Here is a 24,391-nt window from a genome sequence, read left to right on the forward strand (position 1 = left end):
TGTTGTTGTTGTTATTTTTGTGACAAGGTCTTACTGTATAGTTTAACCTGGCTTTGAGCTCCTTAACCCTCTGCTTCAACCTCTAAAATGCTGGGATTATAGCTATGCTCTGCCTACTTTTATATATTTTAGACAGAAGTGTTTAAAATTTAATTTAGAACACAACTATGAGTAAATTATATTTTCTTAGTTGTGTTAATAATGGTCATCTGTTTGAAATTCAGGTAGAAAGCTTAAATGAAAAGTTGCAAAATGCCAAAGAACAGCTTCGAGAAAAGGAGTTTATAATGCTCCAAAATGAACAGGAGATATCACAACTGAAAAAGGAAATCGAAAGAACACAGCAAAGGATGAAAGAAATGGAAAGTGTAAGTAAAGTATTTTCCACATAAGGGAAAAGCAATGCCACGAACATGCTTTAAACACCTTGGTTTTAAAATACAGAAACTGTGCTCTAAGTTTTTAAAAACTAATTATTTGTGTCAGATGCTATTAGTTCTTTTGACATTTAAAAATTTTTGATTATTCTGGTTTTGATATGGGCAAGGACATAATAAATCCACAGTATATGCTTTTGTATCAGTTAAATACTTATTCATCATAAATATGCTATGCAGTAGAATTGAGATACAGAACTAACAAGTTAAAGGAACTTGAGGAACTTCACCCAGATGATGAAAAAGGATAACAGTATTATTCCAACTAAGTACATTGTGTTGCCAGAGGAACATAGTGATTTGATGACTTTATATTAATTTCATGTATATTGATTGTTGAATCTATTCAATACCCTGGTCTTTTTAAAATGCGAATTTGTTTCTGTGAGTTTGAAAGACCTCCGAAGGGAGACCCTCACTCAAGTCTCAGGATAATAGCGGACCCCCAAGAACTCACGAGAGACAAACTTGATGCAAACCACATGAGGCTTTATCCGGGGAAAGCCAGAGCTCTGGGGACGACTCGTATCCCACACAGGGGTAGAGGAGTCGACCTCGAGGGGAAAGAGGTTCCAGTTTTTATAGGCCCTCAGGGGGAAAAGGAGAAGGGGGAGAGTAGGGGATTTCCATATCTAAACAATGTCTATTCTCAAGAAATGGGTATGGGAGGGTTACAAGGAAAGAGTCTGGTGCAGGTGCAGCAACTCCGGATTGGCCCTGCTGTGGTTGCTGGGGAGATTTTCAGACTCTGTCCTAGCAACCAATATCACAAACACCTGGCAATGGGCTTCATCAGTGGGCACACACATGGGTTCAAAGAATGGTCAGAACATTGGCAGACACACGGGTTCTAGGAGTGGCCAGAGCATTGTGCGCCTCTATTTTTCTAAATCAGTGAAGCTAGTTCTGCTAACAATGAAATCTATTTTGCCAATTTCAGGGCTTCTGTGACCTTTTACATTATGTCAGGATTTTTCAAGCTCTAATAGACATAACTTTTTCATTGTCAAAAACTCAATTGTTGTAATTCCACAGTAATTATTAGATTTGATTGATTATGTCTCTCCCTATAGAATTTAGTGTGGACACTTTGTCTCCTTTTTCATTTATGTTTTCTGAACACTCAGAGCTGTCTTTTATCATATAGTAAGTATAAATTAGCTTTTATTGATTGAGTTAATTATAAACATAACTCAAGCAGAGTCTATAAGAGAAAATTTGGAAAATAGTGATGTGGAAATGATTAATGCTCCTATCATGTGGGTTCCCTAACAGTGAATGCCTAAAAGTATTTGCAAAGGTAATTATATTCATTTATATCCTGTGCCTCCATGCCCTGCCTTTTTTACTTTTTGTCCTTGAAGTCAAATGCTATTACTCTAACCTGCCTTTTTGTACTGAATTAGAACTGACCTTGTGCCAGGCAGTGGTGGCGCCCGCCTTTAATCCCAGCACTTGGGAGGCAGAGGCAGGTGGATTTCTGAGTTTGAGGCCAGCCTGGTCTACAGAGTGAGTTCCAGGACAGCCAGGGCTATACAGAGAAACCCTATCTTGAGAAAACCAAAAACAACAACAACAACCCCCCCCCCAAAAAAACCCAAAACCCCAAAACGGACCTTGTATTTTTTTCTTCTTAGAAGCATTACAAGTTTATTATCCAAAAGGTTTTTAGCTAGTATTTTGAGTTTCTTAATGAATTCCTGTTTCATATTTATCATATGTATCTCATCTGAAGATAATTTATATTTTATATTTATATTATATACTATTTTAAATAAGTTTTACAGTGTAGAATTTTCTACTTCTGTCAAATTAAAACTCACAAAATTGCTTCTTGCTTTTTTTAATATTCCAGATTTTAGATTTCCAGATAAGAAATTCTTAACCTGTCCTTTACTAGGAATTTAAATCGCTAATTTAATAATACTTCAGAGGGAATAATAGCGAAGTGACAAATTTCACCTTCATAAAGAATTCACAACCCAACTGTGTAGATTAATAGTGAATTTTAATGCCAATATTTATCTGCACACCTGCCTGTCTGCCTATCTACCAACTATCTGTCTGTCTGTCTGTCTGTCTATCTATCAATCATCTGTCTATTCATCTATCATCTGTCTATCTATCTCTATCATCTATCATTTGTCTGTCTAACTATCTACATCTGTCTATCTGTCTATGTTAGGAGTGTATTCATGTATGTAAAGCCTGAAAACAAGCTTGGTTGTTATTTCTCAAGAGGTTATTTCTCAGGATTCTCAAGAATCCACCTTTTGGGTTTTGTTGTTGTTTTGCTTTGTTTTTTGACAAGTTCTTACATAGCCCAGACTAGTTTTGAACTTCCTGTGTAGTAAAAGATGACCTTAAAACTCTCCTCCTGACTCTTCCTTCCCCCAAATCCTGGGATTGTGTTGTGTACTCTACCGTGCTTCTTTTAATGTGGTGCTGAGGAGAGAATCCAGACTTGTGGGAATGCTGAGTCATGCAGAATATTTCAGTAAGAGTTTCTAAACTGGGAGTGGTAACATCTCTCTCTCTCTCTCTCTCTCTCTCTCTCTCTCTCTCTCTCTCTCTCTCAAGACTTGTTTATTTTATGTATATGAGTAAACTGTAACTATCTTCAGACAGCACCAGAAGAGGGCATCAGATCCCATGACAGATGGTTGTGAGCCACCATGTGGTTGCTGGGATTTGAACTCAGGACCTCTGGAAGAGCAGTCAGTGCTCTTAACCTCTGAGCCATCTCTCCAGCCCAGTAACACATATCTCTAGTCTGAAGGCTCAGAAAGAAGAATCTCAATTTGAAGGTTAGCCCAGACTACTCTCCGTTTTCAAGTAGCCTGGGCAAGATCCCCAGCTAAGATAGATGCGTAAATGAGATTCTTGCAGTGGGTGTACATGCTTGTTATTCTAGCTACTTAGAATTTGAGACCAGCCTGGATAACGTTTCTCAAATACAGCGTTTAAAAAGTAGCTGGGGCGTGTCTCAGGGCCGAGCACTTGCTTAGCATGTTGTGGTTCTGGATTTAATCCCTAGACTAAAAAACTTCCCGTTTTGTTAGAGATTTGTCATTTTATTATGATTAAGGCTTTTTGAAATATTAACTTGTTGCATGTAATTTTTTAATAAAATTAATATTTTACTTAAATCATCATAGCAAAAATGTTAAGCAAAAAAAGTTAAATTTTCTATTTCCCCTTCTTAATGAGATTCAAGCATCTCCCCCTTGGGCCCTCCGTGCTGTGTAGCTTCTTTGGGTCTGTGGTTTATAGCAGTTATCCTGTACTTTATGGCTAAAATCCACTTGCAAGTGAGCACATACCATGCTTGTCTTTCTGGGTCTGGGTTACATCACGCTGGATGATCTTTTCTAGTTCTATCTATTTGCCAGCAAATTTCATGATGTCATTGTTTCTAATAGCTGAGTACTATTCCATTGTGTAAATGAACCATATCTTCTTTATGTATTCTTCGGTGGAAGGATATGGGTTGTTCCCAGTGTGTGGCTATTATGAACAAAGCTGCTATGAACACAGTTGAGCAAGTGTCTTTGTGGGATGGTAGAGGTTCTTTTGGGTATTTGCCCCAGAGCTGTGACTTGAGGTAGATCTATTCCCAGTGTCCTGAGAAACCACCAAATTTACTTCCAAAGCAGTTGTACAAGTTTGGACTCCCACCAGCAATGGAGTGTTCCCCTGGATCCATATCTTCGTCAGCACGAGCTGTTGCTTGAGTTTTTTATCTTTGCCATTTTTTTTTTTTTTTTCGAGACAGGGTTTCTCTGTGTATCCCTGGCTGTCCTGGAACTCACTCTGTAGACCACGCTGGCCTCGAACTCAGAAATCCACCTGCCTCTGCCTTCCAAGTGCTGGGACTAAAGGCGTGCGCCACCACGCCCGGCTATCTTTGCCATTTTGATGGATATAATATGGAATTTCAGAGTTGTTTTGATTTTCAATTCCTTGATGCCTAAGGATGTTAAACATTTAAGTGCTTCTCCACCATTAGAGAGTCCTGCCAAGAATTCTGTTTAGAGCTATACCCATTTTTTAATAGACATCAAGGGTGGATGGAGGGAGGAAAGTGGGTCGGGGAGTAGGTAGGTATGAGGACAGGAGGGATGAGGTAAGAGGAGGGAAAGACAACTGTATTGGGGTATTCTTTGTATTTTTTTAACATCTTTAATTTAAAATCTCATATTTTGTACTGACAGACAACACATGTCAATTTGGAATAGTCACAGTTTAAGAAGAGACCTGAAAGCCACCTAAAAATTTCAAGTGTCCTGAGTGAAAGATGTTGGCTATTTATCTACTCATACATATTAAATTGTTGTCATTCCTTATGCTGTATATATCATAGATTAAAGAAACATGGTTGCCAAAATTTACTCCTTATGAAACATTAAACGGATGATCACACTACGTCTGCCAGTCAGTGACAATAGCAATGTCTGACCCTACCCCTGGACATTTCCAGATACTAACGAATCAGTGTTTTCTTCACAGTATTTACTACAAATACTGTTTTATTTCCTCACTTAAGCTGTGTGCACACAAGTGTTTCTCCCATGTTGCTTCATAGAAGAAGAAACTACACTATCTTGATTGATTTTATTTCCTTTGGCCTCAATAAAATAAATTACAGATATTAAGTGCCTGTAAATGGCTATGGACTGATTATGAGTCTCAAACAGCTCATCCTCATTATCACCTTCTGCTTAGGCATAACACATTCCACATTTTTATCAATAGAAGGCACCTCTGTGAACTTCTCTCTTTCTCTGCCCACTTTTGTTCCTCAGATGAAAAACACTCAGACAGCTTTATTATTTTAGAACTTTCCAGATAGCACAATTGCTGGGCACGGAATCTCCCGCCCTAACCTTATCAGCTAACCTATAGCAGCCATCAGTGGAGGCCGCTGGTTGTAGCTTCCCTAAGATCTTACATGGTTGTTTCATGCTTCTCCTTCCAAAGCCTGGCAGAAATGACCTGTTCTTTCCCTGGGTCTCTTTTTCCTTCTCCTGAGACCCGGATGTCCCACCTGTTTCTTCTGTCCAGCAGTTGGCTCTAGGCCTTCTTTATTGATACAAGCAAGAACCAATTAGGGAGTCAGCACCTTTCCCTACATTAACTTATAGTGGTACATGCTCATTTTATTGTAGATTTTATAAAGATGTTTTTAGGGGAGTTCTCTTATGAAAACAAAGAAGTAAATCCTAAGTATATATTTTATAACTATAAATTTCATTTTGAAACCCACAAATGTCTTGTGCTTTTCAGGTTATAAAAGAACAGGAAGACTACATTGCTACCCAGTACAAGGAGGTCATTGATTTGGGGCAAGAATTGAGGCTAACCCAGGAGCAAATGCAGAACACTCATTCAGAACTGGTGGAGGCTCGTCGCCAAGAAGTCCAAGCACAGAGGGAAATAGAAAGGCTTGCTGGTGAACTGGAGGATATAAAACAACTCTCTAAAGAGAAGGTAAACCTATTCTAAATGATTTGATATTACTGAAGAATTTTAAAAATTTTAATTCCTTTTTTAAAGAAGGCAGATAATAATGCTTGTCACTAAACCACCAGTACTTAACCTTTTTATTCTGTACTGTGTTGTACTATAGTGTGAATGTATTTTTTTAAGTTATCACATGTTTATTCTAATATGTGGAATCTTGGTGCAAAAAGAGATGAGTAGAGAAGAAGGTGCCTGAGGAAGGGAAAGTAGAAGTAAGAGAATGTGATTGGTGTTGGGTGGGTTTGACACAATTAATACATAATAGAAATGATTTATATATAAATTATTTTGACATTTTAATAATTCAAAGACTTTCATAACTTTGTACTTTAACATTACTGTGGTGGTTCAAATATACTAGACCCAGCTAGTGGCACTAATAGGAAGTGTAGCCTTGGAGTGAGTGTGGTGTCATTGGAGGAAGTGTGTCACTGTGGTCAAGGGCTTTGAGACTCTCCTCCTAGCTGCCTGGAGGTCAGTCTTCTCCTGCCTTTGAACAAGGTGTCGAACTAACTCTCAGGTCCTTTTCTACCATCATACCTACCCTCCGTCATGCCTCCTGCTGTGATGACAGTGGACTAAATCTCTGAACCTGTAAGCCAGTCCCAATTAAATGTTGTCCTTTATAACAGTTGCCTTGTCATGGTATTTCTTCACAGCAATAAAACCCAAACTAAGACAAATACCATAATGGCAATAAAATAGAAGTATATATTTGATATAACTAATTACTCTGTAGTAAACTATCATGATTAACTTTTTCATGAACAATGTTTTCTAGTTCCCACTACAGTTGTCTCAAATACTCTCCAGTCGCTGTGAAGATACATCGTGATGTATTTCATGTCACCAGACTGTCCACTTAAAAATGGTTAAAATAGTAGAACCAGGTGTGGTAGTCTACATTTGTAATCCCAGCACATAGTCAACCAAAGAAGGGGAAGCTCTAGCTTGAGGCGAACCAGGGCTACAATGTGGGATATTATTTAAAAAATAGTACATATTACTACAATTTTTAAAATAAGCTACTAGTATTGTACTTAGGTTTTAAATTCTTTATAATATAATATTTTATAATAAAAAACCTTCAAAAATGAACTCTGGCCACACTAGTTCTCAATAAATCGAGTTATGTAGCACTTTAGATGTTCAAGTGTTTGAACTATCTTCTAAATTAAAAACTGTCAAAATTTCTTTTTTTTTATATTTGTATGTATGTATGTATGTATGTATTTATTTATTTTTAAAAACTTTATTTCAGAAGCTTTGTGATGGTAAAGTACTATTTAAAATCAAGAGTACTAATAAAAATTTATTTTCTCAGAAATACATTTAGCAACTTGTTTAAAGAGAATTTAGACTGATTTATTTTTAATTACTTAGACCTTGAGAAAAATTTTATTTTATTCTGGAACTTCTTATTATTTTTCTACTTTCCGGTACACTTAATAATCCATCACATAGTAAAAACAATCCTCCTTTAGCTTTGTTAGGTTAGCTGTGTTTTTATTCAGATTTCTGGATTATTAGAGCAGTTAAGAATATGTAGGAAAATTATTAGCAATATAACAGATATTAGGATGTTTACCTAAAAAGGGACTTTTATCTCATTTGTGTTCTTCTTTGATAATGTCTGAGTTTAGTATAATTGCTTTTATTTGATAAACTAAGATTACTTAATTTCAAAGTGAGTTTAATGGGACATTGCTTAAAATGCAAGTTTTAAAATATTACATTTTAATCCCAAACTAATTATAGATTCATGTTTATCTTTTGCTTTGGGTCAAACCTGGATATTTTTTATGAATAATCTAATTAGAATTGTATTTAGTCTTTTAACATAAGTTATACTTGTAACTCTTCAACTCACATAAATGGCCAGGCCCCTCCCCTGAGGACCTCCACCACCAGATTCAACCTATAGAACACTCTCATTGCCCTAATGGCTGACCCAGCCCCTGCCACACAGAGTACAAAGCTCAAATTCTGGTCTTAAAGTCCTAGCAATCCCCACCTTGGAAGTCTTTACCCTGGAAAGCTTCTCCCACGCCCACGCCCATTATTAAGGTCTTCATTTACAGACTCTCTGCTCTGTCCTTTGCTGCTTCTCACCCAAGCAGAAGCCACCACCCCCTCCCCCTGGGTATTCTCTCCCAATAAATCTGTTGCATGAGGTGTGTTGTGTGTTGTGACTGCCAGGATTCCTTTCTCCTCAGAGCTGTAACACAATACTTATAGTCCATCCTCTAGTTATTTTTTTTTCAACTAAAGGGAGAATTAAAATAATAGAATACCTGGTATTATTGTTATTGTTGGGGCAATACATGTGTCACTTCCCACGCAGTTTTATTAGTTTTGACTAGTTATGATTGGGTAGCAGATGTTTATGACTCTTGTTGAGTTATTTCAAAACTTTTTTTTTTTGGTTTTTCGAGACAGGGTTTCTCTGTATAGCCCTGGCTGTCCTGGAGCTCACTTTGTAGACCAGGCTGGCCTCGAACTCAGAAATCCGCCTGCCTACGCCTCCCGAGTGCTGGGATTAAAGGCGTGCACCACCACGCCCGGCCTTATTTCAAAACTTTTAACTTAGTTCTTACTTTAAAATATTTCCATCCATATTTCACTAGTGTTTCCTCTTATCCATGAGAAATGCACATTTTAAAGACCTTTAGTAGGTATATGCTGAGCTCTACACACATACACTGTACTCTTTGAGATGGGCACTTCCGGGCCATTATTAAGTCAAAAGAGGGTTCCTGGAACACAGTTAATTTGATAGTAGTTACACTGGACAAACAGATGACTCATGCCGTGGTAGACTGAGCAAGAGATACAAGCTTTCCTCAAGCTGCTCATAATAGCCCACAATTTGAAAACTATAAGTTGTTTATTTCTGTAATTTCACATTTGTTATCTTTGGACTGTGGATGACTGCAGGTTGCTGAAACTCTAGAAGGTAAAGCAACAGAGAACAAACCTCTTTTATTCAAGGGGAGACTACTGCGTGTGGTAAAGTCTTATAATTAAAATCATAACCACAACTTGCATTGACCAACATAAATAGGTTTGAATAAAAATACAAATCAGGCTGGAGATATGGTTCAGCAGTTAAGAGCAGCCTTTCCCAGTATCTACATGGTGGCTAATGACTGTCTGTCTAACAACTATCTGTAGCTTTGGTTCCAGGGAATCCAACACTCTGTGTTGGCATATGTAGGTACCAGGTACACACATTTTGTGTGTGTTTTGTATGTGTGTGTGTGTGTGTGTGTATTCGGAACAAAACAAAACACTCCTACAGATTTTTAAAAAATACAAATCATTCCTGTAAAAGCAGATAATTTATATGGTAAGAAAAAACTGCACAGAGACACCTGAGAGCAGGCTCTTATCTGCCAAAGTGGAAATCATTATTTGCCAAAGTTCAGCATTTTATGGTTTTTTGTTTCAAGAAAGGATTGGCTCATTAACTTATGTAGAATATAATGTACTTCTTTTGGTCATCTCTGAAACGTCTATATTCAAAAGTGTACTGTATAATAAGCCTGTGTTTTACATAAAGACTAGCTTGCTTCCATTAAGGCACTGAATTGTTTTAACTATGCTAAACCAAATAAGCTCCCTACATTCCATTTATTTAATGTGTCGTTTTTAAGGAAGCTCATGGAAATCGTTTGGCTGAAGAACTGGGGGCTTCTCAAGTACGTGAAGCTCATTTAGAAGCAAGAATGCAAGCAGAAATAAAGAAATTATCCTCAGAAGTAGACTCTCTGAAAGAAGCTTATCAGATAGAGGTAAAGAAAAATTAAATTTGTGTCAGTAGCCCCCACAAAGATGAATTTACTTACTAGGATGAAAACATGAGTCTAGTTTTTGAAGTGTTCATTGTAATCTTTAATGCAATTAAAAGGCTATTGTGCTCTGGAGTTAAGAGGTCTAGCTCCTAGCCGGGTGTGGTGGCGCACGCCTTTAATCCCAGCACTCAGGAGGCAGAGGCAGGCGGATTTCTGAGTTTGAGGCCAGCCTGGTCTACAAAGTGAGTTCTAGGACAGCCAGGGCTATACAGAGAAACCCTGTCTCAAAAAACCAAAGAAGAAAAAAGAACAGTACTACTACTTAGAATATTTTTCTTTCTTTTTTAAAGATTTATTTATTTATTTTATGCATATAAGTACACTGCCATTGCTCTCTTCAGACACACCAGAAAAGGGCGTCAGACCCAATTACAGATGGTTGTGAGCCACCATATGCTTGCTGGGAATTGAACTCAGGACCTCTGGAAGAGCAGTTAGTGCTCTTAACCACTGAGCCATCTCTCCAGGCCCTGTCTAATGTATTTTAAAAAGCCTTTCTAAAAACAGCCAATTTTTTTCCAAAAGTTTACTTAACTTAATCTGGAATGGATTAACAACATTAAAGCTTTTTTTTTAATTAGATAATTTCTTTATTTACATTTCAAATGTTATCCCCTTTCCTAGTTTCCCCTCTGAACACCCCCCCCCCCCCACCCTGCTTACCAACCTGCCCACTCCTCCTTCCTGGCATTCCCGACTAGACCATCCTCTGCTACATATGCAGCTAGAGCCACAAGTCCTACTATGTGTTTTCTTTGATTGGTGGTTTAATCCCAGGGAGCTCTGGGGGTACTGATTGGTTCATTTTGTTGTTCCACCTATGGGGCTGCAGACCCCTTCAGCTCCTTGGGTACTTTCACCGGGGACCCTGTGCTCTGTTCATTTCTTTTAAAACGTTTGAAAATATTACCGAAACTCATTGTATATGTTCTAAATAATCTTGAGTTTGGTGCTAAGAAAACATTTTTTTTTTCTGTAAAACAAAGGCTAAAAAAGCATTTGTATTATACCTTTTTCCCCTTGGAACATTGTCTCAGGATGTAGCGCTTACTTTTGTGGAACTCTATGTAAACCAAGCAGGCCTCAAACTCACAGAGATCCATCCACCTGCCTGTGTCTCCTTAGTGCTGGGATTAAATATATGTGCTTTTTTTTTCCCCCTACTTTTGTATTAAACTCTTATTGAGAGTTTAGTAACAATTTATGAGGCCCTGGGGATGGGGAGAGGGGACTTGTAACTATGTCTTATTTAAATGCATTTAGATTCAGATCTCTTTAAAAACATTGTGTCTGCAAATGAAACACATTTTCAAGCTGAATCCACATCTTGTAAGTTTTGTAATCTTTAAGGATAACTATTAGTCCATCTCAAGTATTTGCCATTAACTGTTCATATTTTCTAATCTGTTATCTATAGTTACCCATTTGAAGCCATTAATTTATAAATTACCTAAAATTAGTTAGTCAGCTAGTTCATAACTTTTTAAAATGGTTCTCGGAGATGGAGCTCAGCTAGAACCGATGCTCTTATAGAGGATTCAGGTTCATTCCCCAGCTCCCATATATAGCAGCTCACCACTGACTATACCATCAGTTCTCAGGGGATATGATATCCTCTTCTGACCTCCATGGGTACCAGGCATACATGCAGCAAAATACTCATACACATAAACTTAAAAAATAAAATAACCTTTAAGGTTAGAGAGATGACTCAGCAATTAAGAAAATAATTGATCTTCCAAAGGACCCAGGTTTGATTCCCAGGACCTACCTATATCAGTGATTGATACAACTACCTATAACTCTAGCTCTAGTATGTCTATGCCTCTGGCTTATATAGACATTACTAACTTAATTACACACTCGCACATGCATACAGTTAAAAATAAAATAAATATTTTAAAAAGTCTTAATGTTTTTAGTAAATGGGAATATTTTTAAGTATGACAAAAATATATAATTTATATAAAACATTTTTCCTTTTGATTGCTAACAAAGATTTATTTTAAAAGTGTGTGTGTTGCTTCTATATACAATGAGGGGACTGAGCCAGGCACACTTGTACATGCCTGTAATCTCAACATTTGAGAAAAACATAGGTTCGAAGTCAACTTTGGCTACATAGCAAGGTCTTGAGACCATGTCTTTAAAAACCCTAAAAATTAAAAAAAAAAAAAAAAACCCAAACAAAAAAACCCCCCAAAAATACCCTAAAAATAAGTAAATGTATAAATTAAACAAGAAGATATAGCATTATAGGTACAGTTTAAAAAGGAATTTCCAGTTTTCATTTTAATTTTATGTATATGGGTGTTTTGACTGAAAGTCTGTGTCCCACATGTGTGCAATGCCTGAGTATGCCAGAAGAGGTTGTTGGATGCCCTGTGTGGTGGTTTGAATAAAAATGGCTTCTCTAGCCTAGTCTACAAAGCGAGTTAGGTCAGCCAAAGCTACACAGAGAATCCGTGTCACAAAAATCAACCAACCAACCAATCAATCAATCAATCAATCAATCAATCAATCAAATAAACCCAAACCAAACAAAAGGCCCCATTGCCCAATAAGGAGTAGCACTATTAGGAGGTATAACCTTGTTAGATTTTGAGGTCTCAAATGTTCAAGCCTGGCCAGTGTATCATAGTTGCCTCCTGCTCCTTGCAAATCAGAATACAGAGCAAGGGGACCACTCCTCCTTTACTGTTGGGAGTGCACACTTGTGTAGTCACTTTGGAAATCAATGTGGCCAGTTTCTCAGAAAACTGGTAATCTACCTCAAGACCCAGCTATACCACTCCTAGACATATACCCAAAGGACACTCCATCCTACCCAAGGACACTTGTTCTTCTGTGTTCATAGCAACTTTATTCATAATAGCAGAAACTAGAAACAACCTAGATATCAGTCAACCAAATAATGGATAAAGAAAATGTGATATATTTAAACAATAAAGTATTACTCATCTGTTATAAAAATGACATCATGAAATTTGCAGGCATGGTTGAATTCCTCGTGACCAGTCCCTAAAGGGATGATGAGTCTTTCTCTGACTGTGTCCGTGCCAGAAGCCATCAACTAATTCCCGTGTCCACACTATAGCCTGCACCATGGAGTAGGGCCAGCTTTCCTGTGCTCACTCCACTGCCTACCTAAATGTGCTATGAATTGGAAAGGGCCAGCACCAGCTCTCCTGTACCCACAAACATCAACATGGCTTTAGTGGCAGCCCACATCATGGGCATCCACATGAATTGTGGTGCTAACATAGGCTGCAGACATCAGCATGTCCCCTGGCTGTATCAGGACCACTGACCCAGTCATGGCCTCAGCAGCTTCACAGACCGTGGACCTCAATACAGTCTTAAGAGGTGACAATACCATTCACTTCAGGATGGACACCCACCCACACCACCCCGACTCCTACCGAAGCAGCAAAGCCAAAGGCATCAGTCAGTGGCACAGACCTACATGTGTTCATGTGAATCTCGGTTTCACTGTAGACAGCATCATGGCCCACAGGTACCAACATGACCTCCAGTGGCATCACAGACCATGATGGTACTTCAGAGGGGTCCAGTCCAGAAAGTGAATCTTTCCTCATCTCATTGCCCAGAGCCAGGGGGATTCCCCGCCTGGGAGGCAGGTTTGGGGACTGTGTCTGCATCTGCATGAGCTCAAGACTGTTGTATGCAATTCCGTGGGCCCTACTGAGCAATGACAGTATATCGGCCTCAGCCTCTCATCTTGTCACTGCCATCACTGTCTCCAGTCCCCTAGCTCTGCCTCTCTCTACAGCACACACTGCTCAGTTTTTCTATCTTTCCTACCTCTCTATCACTATTCATTGTAGTGGTGTTTCCAACCCACAACACAAGACCTGGGTGACACTCTCAACATTACCCATTTTTAATTTTTTCCCTGCTGCTCAACACCACCAACATTGTGACCCAATGCCCCTATCTCTTATTTCTTTCTCTTCTCTTCTCTTCTCTTCTCTTCTCTTCTTTTTCTTTTTCTTTTTCATGCTTTTGGGTTTTGTTCTTTGTTCTTTGGGGTTTTTGTTGGTGGTGGTGGTGTTGCTGTTGTTTGTTTGGATTTTTCTTTTTTGAGACAGAACCTCTCTATATAAGCCCCGACTGTCCTGGAACTCACTATGTAGACTAGACTGTTCTGGAATTTGAAGAAATCACCAGCCTCTGCCCCTGGAGTACAGGGATTAAAGACATGTACTACCACACCCAACTATGAGAATATTTTCTTTATATTACATGTACAGTCATTTCTCGTATTTCTCCAGTTGTCTCTAAAGTTTCTTTTAAATTTATATAAGTCTGAATCAAAGTATGATGTATAGCTAACTATTAAGTGAATGTAAGCTTGTGTTCTTTTCTTCCTTGAGTATTGCATTTAGTGTGAAATCAGATGTTTACAGCTATACATTTAAGGAAAAATAATAGTAGCAGGTATTAGAATAACTCCATCCTGTTTTCTTTTTATAATTTTGGGATTATAAAGATGATTTCACATCAAGAGAACCATGCAAAGTGGAAGCTTTCTGCTGAATCTCAGAAGACGTCTGTTCAACAACTGAATGAACAACTAGAGAAAGCGAAACAAGAATTGGAAGAAGCTCAGGATACTGTGAGCAATTTGCATCAACAAGTTCAAGACAGGAATGAAGTCATTGAAGCTGCAAATGAAGCATTACTTATTAAAGTAAGTAAACATAAAAGTAATGAAATACATTTGTGAAAAATATATTTTCCTTTTCTCATTTATAGAGGTCTTCATGACAGATTATTGATTTGAAATAAAATATATCTTTTTTAGAAAAAAATATGAGACATAATTAACATATCATTACTATAAAATAATTTATATGTTTAAATATAAATTCTTATATTTATAATATTTACTCTTGGGTTTTATATCTGATGTGCCTTAAAAAATATTGAAGCTTTTTCAAAATTAATAAAGCTACTTTGAAAATTATGAGATTAAAAATAATAAGATTACATTCAGAACTTTTTTTTAACTGGATTTAAATGTATATGTTTTTTAAATGGCCTACACTGTGTGTTCATCTGTTTTGATTATAGCAGTTTGTGTGGAGTTTGAAATTAACAGTATGGACACATAAATCCTCATTTACAACTGCTAATGTATAAGGTAAAGTTATCAGTGAAGACCTTTAAAAAGAACAGAGTGGTAGCAAGATAAAAGTCATTGAAAAAGAAATAAAATTAATACCTTCTCCGTATTTGCATTTTGTGCTTAACTCAGTAACTCATTCTTTTTCAGCAATAGTTTACTGTTATATACATGTGAATAGACATAATCTCAAATTATATTTAGGTGCTGGTAATATAGGTTAGTGACTGAGTTTGTGTTTAACATACAGGATGTTCTGGATTCAGTCTTTTGCATTAATAGAATATTTAGGCTAACCACTGTGTTTGTGCATGTATGTTAAGAATGAACATACTAGTGTTTGGCTGTGGGTCTCTGCATCTGTTTCCATCAGATGCTGGATGAAGTCTCTCTGATGACCATTAGGCTAGGCACCAATCCATGAGTATAGCAGAATATCACTAGGAATCATTTCATTGATTTTTTTTTTTTTGCCAGTCATTATTGGTTCTATTCCAGATCTCTGGGCTATCCAGCCCCTAGGTCCTGGTCTTCCAAGTAGTGTCATGGCATGGGTCTCAAGATGGACCAGTTGGCCACTTCCACATATCCTTGCCACATTTACCCCAGCACATCTTGTAGGCAGGACAAATTGTAGATCAAAGGTTTTATGGATAGATTGGTATCCCAATCCTTCCATTGGAAGTCTTGCCTAGTTATAGGATCTGGCCAGTCCAGGCTCCATATCCCCCCATTGCTAGAAGTCTAAGCTAGGGTCACCCATATAGATTTCTGGGAGTTTCCATTGCCCTAGGTTTCCAGCTTGTCCCAGAAATGCTCCCTCTTCTAATTCCAGTTGTCTCTCCCAATACTCTCGCCCTCCTTCCTTTCCCTACCTGACCCCTCCTGTTCCCATTCCCATCCTCCAATCCAGACCCCTCCAACCCCCAGCCACCTGAAATGTCTAATCTATTTCCCCTTTACAGTGACATCCATGCATTCTCCCCTCCCCACCTTCCACCCCTTGAGCCCTCCTTGTTACTTAGCCTCTCTGCCTCTGTGGGTTGCTGCATGACTATCCTTTATTTTAAGGTTAATAATTCATTTACAAGTGAGTTCATACTATGTTTCTCTTTCTGGGTTTTGGTTACCTCATTCAGGATGAACTTTTCTACTTCTATCCACTTGCCTGCAAATTTCATGATGTCATTGGTTTTTGTGCTGAGTAATAGTCCATTGTGTAAATTAACCACTTTACATTTCTTCTAGTTTTCTTTATCCACTCTTCAGGTGAAGGACATCTAAATGTTTCCAATTTCTGGCTATTACAAATAAAGCTGCTATGAACATAATTGAGGAAGTGTCTTTGTGGTAGTATGGAGTGTGCTTTGGGTATATGCCGAAGAGTAGTATAGCTGGGTCTTGAGATTGGTCAATTCCCAGTTTTTGAGGGAACTGCCATATTGATTCTCAAAGAGGCTATACAAGTTTACATTCCTACCAGCAACAAGGAGTGGAGTGTTCCTCTTGCTCCACATCCTCACCAGCCTGAGCTGCCACTTGTGTTGTTATCTTTGCTATTCCGACAGGTGTAAGATGGAATCTCAGAATTGTTTTCATTTGTATTTCTCTGATAGCTGATGATGTTGAATATTTCTTTAAGTATTTTTCAACCATTTGAGATTCTTCTATTGATAATTGTCTGTTTAGATCTGTACTCCATTTTTAGTTAGATTATTTGTTTTATTTTTGCTATCTAATTTCTTAAGTTCCTTACATATTTTGGATATTAGTCCTCAATCAGTTGTGGAGTTGGTAAAAATACTTTCCCATTCCAAAGAGTGCACTTTGTTCAGTTAACAGTATCCTTTACCTTACAGAAGCTTTTTGGTTTCACGAGTCCCATTTATTAGTTGTTGATCTTAGTGCCTGGGCTATTGGTGTTCTATTCAGGAAGTTGTCTCCTGTATTTATGAGTTCAAGACTATTCTCCACTTTCTCTTCTATGAGGTTCAGTGTATCCAGCTTTATGTTGAGATCTTTGATCCACTTATTCAGGGTGGTGAGTGTGTATTTATTTGCATTCTTCTATGTGCCTATATCCACTTAGACCAGCATCATTTGTTAAAGATGCTTTCTTTTTCCATTGTATAATTTTGGCTTCTTTGTAAAAAATCTAGTGTCCAAGGTGTGTGGACATACTTCAGGGGCTTTGTGTGGACATACTTCAGGGGCTTTGTTCGATTCCACTGACCAAGCTGTCTGTTCGTATATGAATACCATATTCATATACAGCTTTTATTACTGTTGATCTGTAGTACAGCTTGAAATCATCCAAACACGGTGGTGAGATGGTGAGATGGCTGGTGAGATGGCTCAGTGGGTAAGAGCACCCGGCTGCTCTTCCGAAGGTCCAGAGTTCAAATCCCAGCAACCACATGGTGGCTCACAACCATCCGTAACGAGATCTGACTCCCTCTTCTGGAGGGTCTGAAGACAGCTACAGTGTACTTACATATAATAATAAATAAATCTTTTTTTTTTAAAAAAAAAAGAAATCATCCAAACACTAGGAGGAGCTTGAAGAATCCTGTGGAAGAGGGGGAAGAATGATTGTAGGATCTAGAGGAGTCAAGGACACTACAAGAAAACCCACAGAATCAACTAAGCTGGGCTCACAGGAGCTCACAGAGGCTCACAGAGACTGAACCACCAACCAGGGAACCTATATGAGACTCACTTAGGCATTCTACACATATCTAATAGTTGTGTAGCTTGGTCTTCTTGTGAGACTCCCAACAGTGGGAGTTTCAGGGGTTGTTTCTGACTCTCTTCCCTACCTTTGGGACCCTTTCCTCCTACTGGGTTGCCTTGTCCAATCTGAATAAAAGAGGAAGTGCCAAGGCTGGAGAGATGGCTCAGCAGTTAAGAGCACTGACTGCTCTACTGAGTTCAAATCTCAACAACCACATGGTGGCTCATAACCATCTGTAATGAGATTTGATGCCCTTTTCTGGGGTGGCTGAAGACACCTGCAGTGTACTAACATATAATGAACAAATAAATCTTTAAAAAAAAAAGAGGAAGTGCCTAGACTTATGCAAAAAAAAAAAAAAAAAAAAGGAATGGACTTACTATTAGTGCTTTTATTAAGATAATATTCCAACTGCTTGGAGTCAGTGACGACCAGTACATATGAGACCCTAGGTTGAACCCCTGGTCAAGGTAAACCAATATATATGTTTGTATCTATGTATACACACACACACACACACACACACACATCACATCACATCACATCACATCACATCACATACACACACACACTGGTTTTTTTCTGGAGTTCTGAAAGCTTATAAAATTCACATAAAATTACAGATCTTCATTGTAAAAATGAATAACCTTCAAAATTAAAATATTCTCCATTGTATCCTTAGTTATAGTTACTATTTTGCCTACTTGCTAAGTAATGTCCATGAGAACAGTGAATGGATTTGTTTTTACATATTGTGTATGAGTGTTTTGCTGGCAATCTGTATGTGCACTGTGTTCATGCAGTACTCACAGAGGCCAAAAAAGGGAACCAGATTCCCTAGAGCTTCAGTTATGGATGGTTGGTTGTAAGCCTTCATGTTGGTACTAAACCAATTCCAGGTTCTCTTCAAGAGAAGCAAGTGTTCTTATCTACTGAACCATTCCTCCAACCTTCTAAGTAGTAGAAGTTCTTAAGTAAACCATAGATAGAGAAATCTTAAAAGAGAAGTATTGGGATTACTTATTGTAGCTAATATATAGTGGTACTAGTTTTAACACTGTGGTTGACACAGCTCTTAAAGTCAACCTCAGCATTTCTATTGTCGAAATTAAAGAGGACAAAGAGAAAGAATAAAGGCATTTAATCTAAGAGATTAGCAGATGTAACCATAAGTAATTAGACATGGGTGTACATAGTTCTGGAATGTAGCTAAGTTGGTGGAGTGCTCGTCTAACATGCACAAAGCCCTCATACTGATCCCTGGCACTGCATAAAACCAGATGAATGGGTATATGCCTGTAACCTCAGTACTTGGGAGGTAGAATTCAGGAATTCAAGGTCATGATTGGTGGTTCTATATTATTTATATTGTACGTACGTTATTTTGCTTATGAAATTGAAATTACAACCAGGTATAATGATGCATTTTTATAATCCCATCATACTAAGAACTGAGGAGAGTCAAACCCAAGTTTGAGGCCAAGTTAGGTTAGATTACAAAATATGCTGCTCTGGCTCTCTCTACAAAAAAAATATTTTTAGGTCTTGTGGTTTTTCAGTATATATCTTAAAGTTTCTTTTCCAAAATAATTCTTGTTTAGGAAAGCTTTCTTTCTTTTTTTTTTTTTTTTTTTTTAGATTTATTTATTTATTTATTATATGTAAGTACACTGTGGCTGTCTTCAGACACTCCAGAAGAGGGAGTCAGATCTCATTACGGGTGGTTGTGAGCCACCATGTGGTTGCTAGGATTTGAACTTCGGACCTTTGGAAAAGCAGTCGGGTGCTCTTACCCACTGAGCCATCTCACCAGCCCGGAAAGCTTTCTTATAATAAGGACATAAGCACAGATTAACTGATGGTTTGAATGAGAATAGCCCGCTTTGGTTCATATTTGAATACTTGGTCCCTAGTTTATGGACCTATTTGGGAAGGATTAGAAGATATGGCCTTGTTAGAGGAGTTGTATCATTGGTGGTGGGCTTAAAGGTTTCAAAGTTTCAGGCCATTTTCAGTTAAATTTTCCTTTCTGCCTTCTACGTGCTGCTCTTACACCCTGCCTATACTGCTGTGCTCTACACCATGATTGTCCTAGACTTACCCTTTGGAACTGTAAGCTCCCATTAAATCCTTCCTTCTATAAAATGTCTTGGTCATGCTATTGTCTCACAGCAGTGGAAAAGTAGCTAAAGCAGAAGTTTGTGCCAAGTGAGTGCTATTGCTGTAACAGGCCTGAAAATGCTGGTGGTTGGTTGGTTTGTTTGTTTGTTTTGAGAAATGTTGAAGAACTTGACACTTTGGACTGGAGGGTTTAATATATCACCCTAGTGTGAGCATAGTACTGATAGCTTTGTGGACTGTGGAGGCCCAGTTCAGGATGTTTGAAAGAGAAATAAAATTAGCAATTGGGCCAGAGATCATTTTTGTGATAATGTGGCTCCTTTTTGCTCTTGTTCTAAAAATGTACCTGAAGCTAAATTGAAGAGTTTGGAACTAATTTTGTTGGCAGAGATTTCAAGGCAACCAAGTATTGACTTTGTCATGTCATTTATTAGTGACCACTCTTAATGCTAATCTACAAGAACAAGAATAATGTAGTTTGGGGAGAAAATGAGCACCAGGATATTTAATGTTGGAGCCAAATTTATACTGAAAGACATAAGAAGAAATGAAATAAAGGGATTGTTGCCTTGAGTGAAACCCCACCCAGGTAGCCCTGCAACTTGTGAAAAGAAAAGGGCCTAGGAATTACCTGTTTCTAATGAGCAATAACAAATCAAAGCTTATGCAAATAGAATTCAAGGAGGGAGCCAGCTTCAGCCATATGTTTCTGGCTGTAGAGTCATGAGGAATACAGGAATAAAGGGGTTATAGGATCTCCCTCCATGTTAAGGAAACCCCGGAGGTTAGGTATGTGGCATGGGAGTCCGTGCTTGGAGCTTGGGAAAGGCAATTCATTGCCTGAAGCTGTGGAAGTGAAGCCAGGATTGTGTTGGAGACACGAAGATGATGGAGGTACTAGAGCAGAGGGATGACTGTCAGGAAGAGCTGTTGGCAGGGACTGAAACCAATCCAAGACAGGGAACTGTGTTGCAGTCAGCAAAGTTGTGAAGAGTGAAGCCATCTAAGCCCTTTGACAGGATTTAGAGCTTGCCCTGTTGGATTTTGGCTTCCTTTGGTCCAGTATTCCCTCACTATGCCCTCATTCACCCCTTTTAGAATGGTAATCTATTTTCTGTGCCATTGTATATTAGAAGGATAATTTGCTTTTTGATTTTATAGGGAGTGAAGTTAAGAGGTTGCCATTAGTTTCAGAAGAGACTTTCAACTTTAAAACTGTTGAGACTGAGTTCTTTTGAAGTTGGACTTCATATGGCATTGCAATATGGCCATAAGCCTTTGGGGGGGGAGCAGGAAGTGGGATGCAGTGGTTTGAATGAGAATGGTCCCTATTGGCTCATATGTTTGAGGATTTGGTTCCAGCTTAGTGGAACTGTTGGAAAGGATTAAGAGATGCGGCCAACTTGGAGGAACTATGTCAATGGAATTGGGCTCTGAGATTTCAAAAGTCCATACCATTTCCAATTAGATCTCTTTCTTTGCCTCATGCTTGTGGTTCAGCTGTAAGCTCTCAGCTACTTCTTCAGTGCCATGCCTGCCTGCCTGCCTGATGTTATACTTTCCTACTGTGGTGATGATGGACCTACCCTCTGGAATGTGAGCCCCACTGAATGCTTTATTCTATAAACTGCCTTGGTCATGGTGCTTGGTCACAGCAATAGAAATATAACTAAGACAATGACCTATATGTACTTAATTCCTGTTATAATTCTAAAAGTAGTCCTTTTATGTATGTCCATGTTAGATTAAGGAAAAAAATAGTTCACCGATATACTTTCACAGATAAACTTACAGGTATAAGATTGAAATCTTTAACATGTAAATATTCTCTAATGAAAATTCAGGTTTCATGAAATTCCTTAGCATATTGGAAGCAGTTTCCAAATAAAAATATTTAATTTTCACAAAATGCAATTATCTGTAATAGAAGAAGGTTTGAACAACACTTGCAAAATTCTCAAGAACTATTATTTTAAAACTTCCCATGCTCCCAGACTGGGAGGGGGTAGTGACTGGACTGTAAAAAAATAAAAGTAATTTTTTTAAAAAAGTTCCCAGCCAGGTGTGGTGGCTCATGCCTTTTATCCCAGCACTTGGGAGGCAGAGGCAGGAGAATTTCTGAGTTCGAGGCCAGCCTGGTCTACAGAGTGAGTTCCAGGACAGCCAGGGCTACACAGAGAAACCCTATCTCAATAAATAAATAGATAGATAGATAGATAGATAGATAGATAGATAGATAGATAGATAGATTAATAAATAAATATTTTTTAAAAGTTACCATACTGAGACAAAGGCTAACAAAAATGACTTCTAAGAGTCTGTGATTTTATAAGTAGTATATTAAACAGAAATATATTGAACATGCACTATGTACCAATTTTTTTTTTACAGGAATCAGAATTAACCAGATTGCAAGCCAAAATTTCTGGACATGAAAAGACAGAAGACACCAAGTATCTACCAGCTCCGTTTACAACTCTAACAGAAATTATACCTGATAGTCAACATCCAAATTTTGCCAAACATTCTCAGATATCACTTTTCAAATGCAGAAAACTACGTCGGTCTATTAGTGCCAGTGACCTGAGTTTCAAAAGTCATGGTAATGACGATCTCTCTGAAGAATTGCTACAGGACTTAAAAAAAATGCAATTTGAGCAGACTTCAGCGATAGAAAGTGGTCATAAAGACCTACCTTTAACCCATTCAGAGTCATTTAAACCTCTCCCGTATAACCTAGAAGATGATAGTTCTGAAAGTAATGACTTCAGTACTCTTAGTGGAATGCTGAGATACATAAACAAAGAAGTGAGACTGCTGAAAAAATCTTCTCTGCAAACAGCTACTGGTTTAAGTCAGGTATGTATTTTACATATTACCAGATATATTAACTTGTTGTATACTTGTAATCTCAGCACTGAGGAGACAGAAACAGAAAGATTGTAGGCTGGATATCCTTACTCCCTCCCCCGCAAAAGTAATAATTTTTATTTAGTGAATATAATTTTATTACTTTTGGAGAAAAAAACCCCATATAGATTGACTTTTCCTTATCCAAAATGTGGGGTTAGAAGTTCCAGGCTTCCTCAAATTGGGAATATTTGAATACTAGCTTGGAGATTGTTTTAGTCAGGGTTTCTTTTCCTGCACAAAATGTCATAACGAAGAACCAAGTTGGGGAGGAAAGAATTTATTCAGCTTACACTTCCACATTGCTGTTTATCACCAAAGGAAGTCAGGACAGGAACTCTCACAGGGTAGGAACTTGGAGGCAGAGTGGATGCAGAAGCCATAGAAGAGTGCTGCTTACTAGCTTGCTTCCTGTACTGGCTAGTTTTGTGTCAACTTGACACAGCTGGAGTTACCACAGGGAAAGGAGCTTCAGTTGGGGAAATGCCTCCATGAGATCCAACTGTAAGGCATTTTCTCAATTAGTGATCAAGGGGGAAAGGCCCCTTGTGGGTGGGACCATCTCTGGGCTGGTAGTCTTGGTTCTATAAGAGAGCAGGCTGAGCAAGCCAGGGGAAGCAAGCCAGTAAGGAACATCCCTCCATGGCCTCTGCATCAGCTTCTGCTCCCTGACCTGCTTGAGTTCCAGTCCTGACTACCTTTAGTGATGAACAGCAATGTGGAAGCGTAAGCTGAATAAACCCTTTCCTCCCCAACTTGCTTCTTGGTCATGATGTTTGTGCAGGAATAGAAACCCTGACTGAGACACTTCCCCTGGCTTGATTAGCTTGCTTTCTTATAGAACCCAAGACTACTAGTCCAGGGATGGCACCACCCACAGTGGGCTAGGCCCTACCCCCTTGATCACTAATTGAGAAAATGTCTTACACATGGATATCATGAAGGCATTTCCACAAGGGAGGCTCCTTTCTCTGTGATAATTCCAGCTTGTGTCCACACAAAACCAGCCAGTTCAGAGATATTATGAACAATTGGGTTTCTGAAATTGAAGTTTAAAATTTAGATATTATCAGCGTATAGATGATATTTAAAGCCATAACACTGGGTTATATCAGTGGAATAAACTGAGACAGAAACAGTCATTCCTGAAGTGTCTTGCCTTAAGCATTCAAGAAATTGAAGAATCTAGGATGGGAAATGTAGCTCAGTTGGTAAAGTGTGTGCCTACTCTGCCTGATGTTCTGAGTTCACCCTTCAGTATTGCATACACTAGGCATTCACCTGTGTGGTATTATATTACAATGATATTATATATTATTATTATTCTAGGATTAGAAGTTTATGGTTGAGTAATTTCCAGGCAATACTGAGCTGTATGAACTATTGTCTCAAAAATAAACAAAAAACAAACAAACAAAAAGAACAACAAACCAACCAAACAAAGACAACTTTTTTGAAAGAAGCAAGGTAGATCTCTGAGTTCTAGACCAGCTGGGACTATACAGTGAGACCCCATCTGAGAGAAAGAGAGAAACAGAAAGACAGGGTGGTGGGGGTTGGGTGGGGGTGGAGACTGAAGATTTCAATATAGTTAACTGCAAAACATTTTATGAAATAGAAAAAAAGAGAACATAATAATTCATAAGCCGTGCTAAATACAAAA

General features: G+C 38.3%; 1 protein-coding gene across 5 annotated transcripts in view; it reads left to right on the plus strand.

Moving 5' to 3' along the window:
* Ccdc18 (coiled-coil domain containing 18) overlaps positions 1 to 24,391 on the plus strand; it is a 107,852-nt gene that overhangs the window by 73,710 nt on the left and 9,751 nt on the right. For 2 of the 5 annotated variants that reach the window (XR_003955715.1, NM_028481.1), the window contains 5 exons: positions 225 to 368; positions 5,724 to 5,927; positions 9,617 to 9,754; positions 14,328 to 14,528; positions 22,210 to 22,677. Coding sequence is in view for 4 of the 5 variants with exons in the window: in NM_028481.1 (NP_082757.1) it covers positions 225 to 368; positions 5,724 to 5,927; positions 9,617 to 9,754; positions 14,328 to 14,528; positions 22,210 to 22,677 (1,155 nt within the window). In the remaining variant the exon portion in view is untranslated. Of the gene's footprint in view, positions 1 to 224; positions 369 to 5,723; positions 5,928 to 9,616; positions 9,755 to 14,327; positions 14,529 to 22,209; positions 23,014 to 24,391 lie in introns of those variants that run through there. The other 3 variants (XM_006535251.4, XM_006535252.4, XM_006535253.4) reach the window with 2 other exon arrangements.

The sequence above is a fragment of the Mus musculus genome, chromosome 5 (genome assembly GCF_000001635.26).
Source record: "Mus musculus strain C57BL/6J chromosome 5, GRCm38.p6 C57BL/6J".
NCBI lineage: Eukaryota > Metazoa > Chordata > Mammalia > Rodentia > Muridae > Mus > Mus musculus.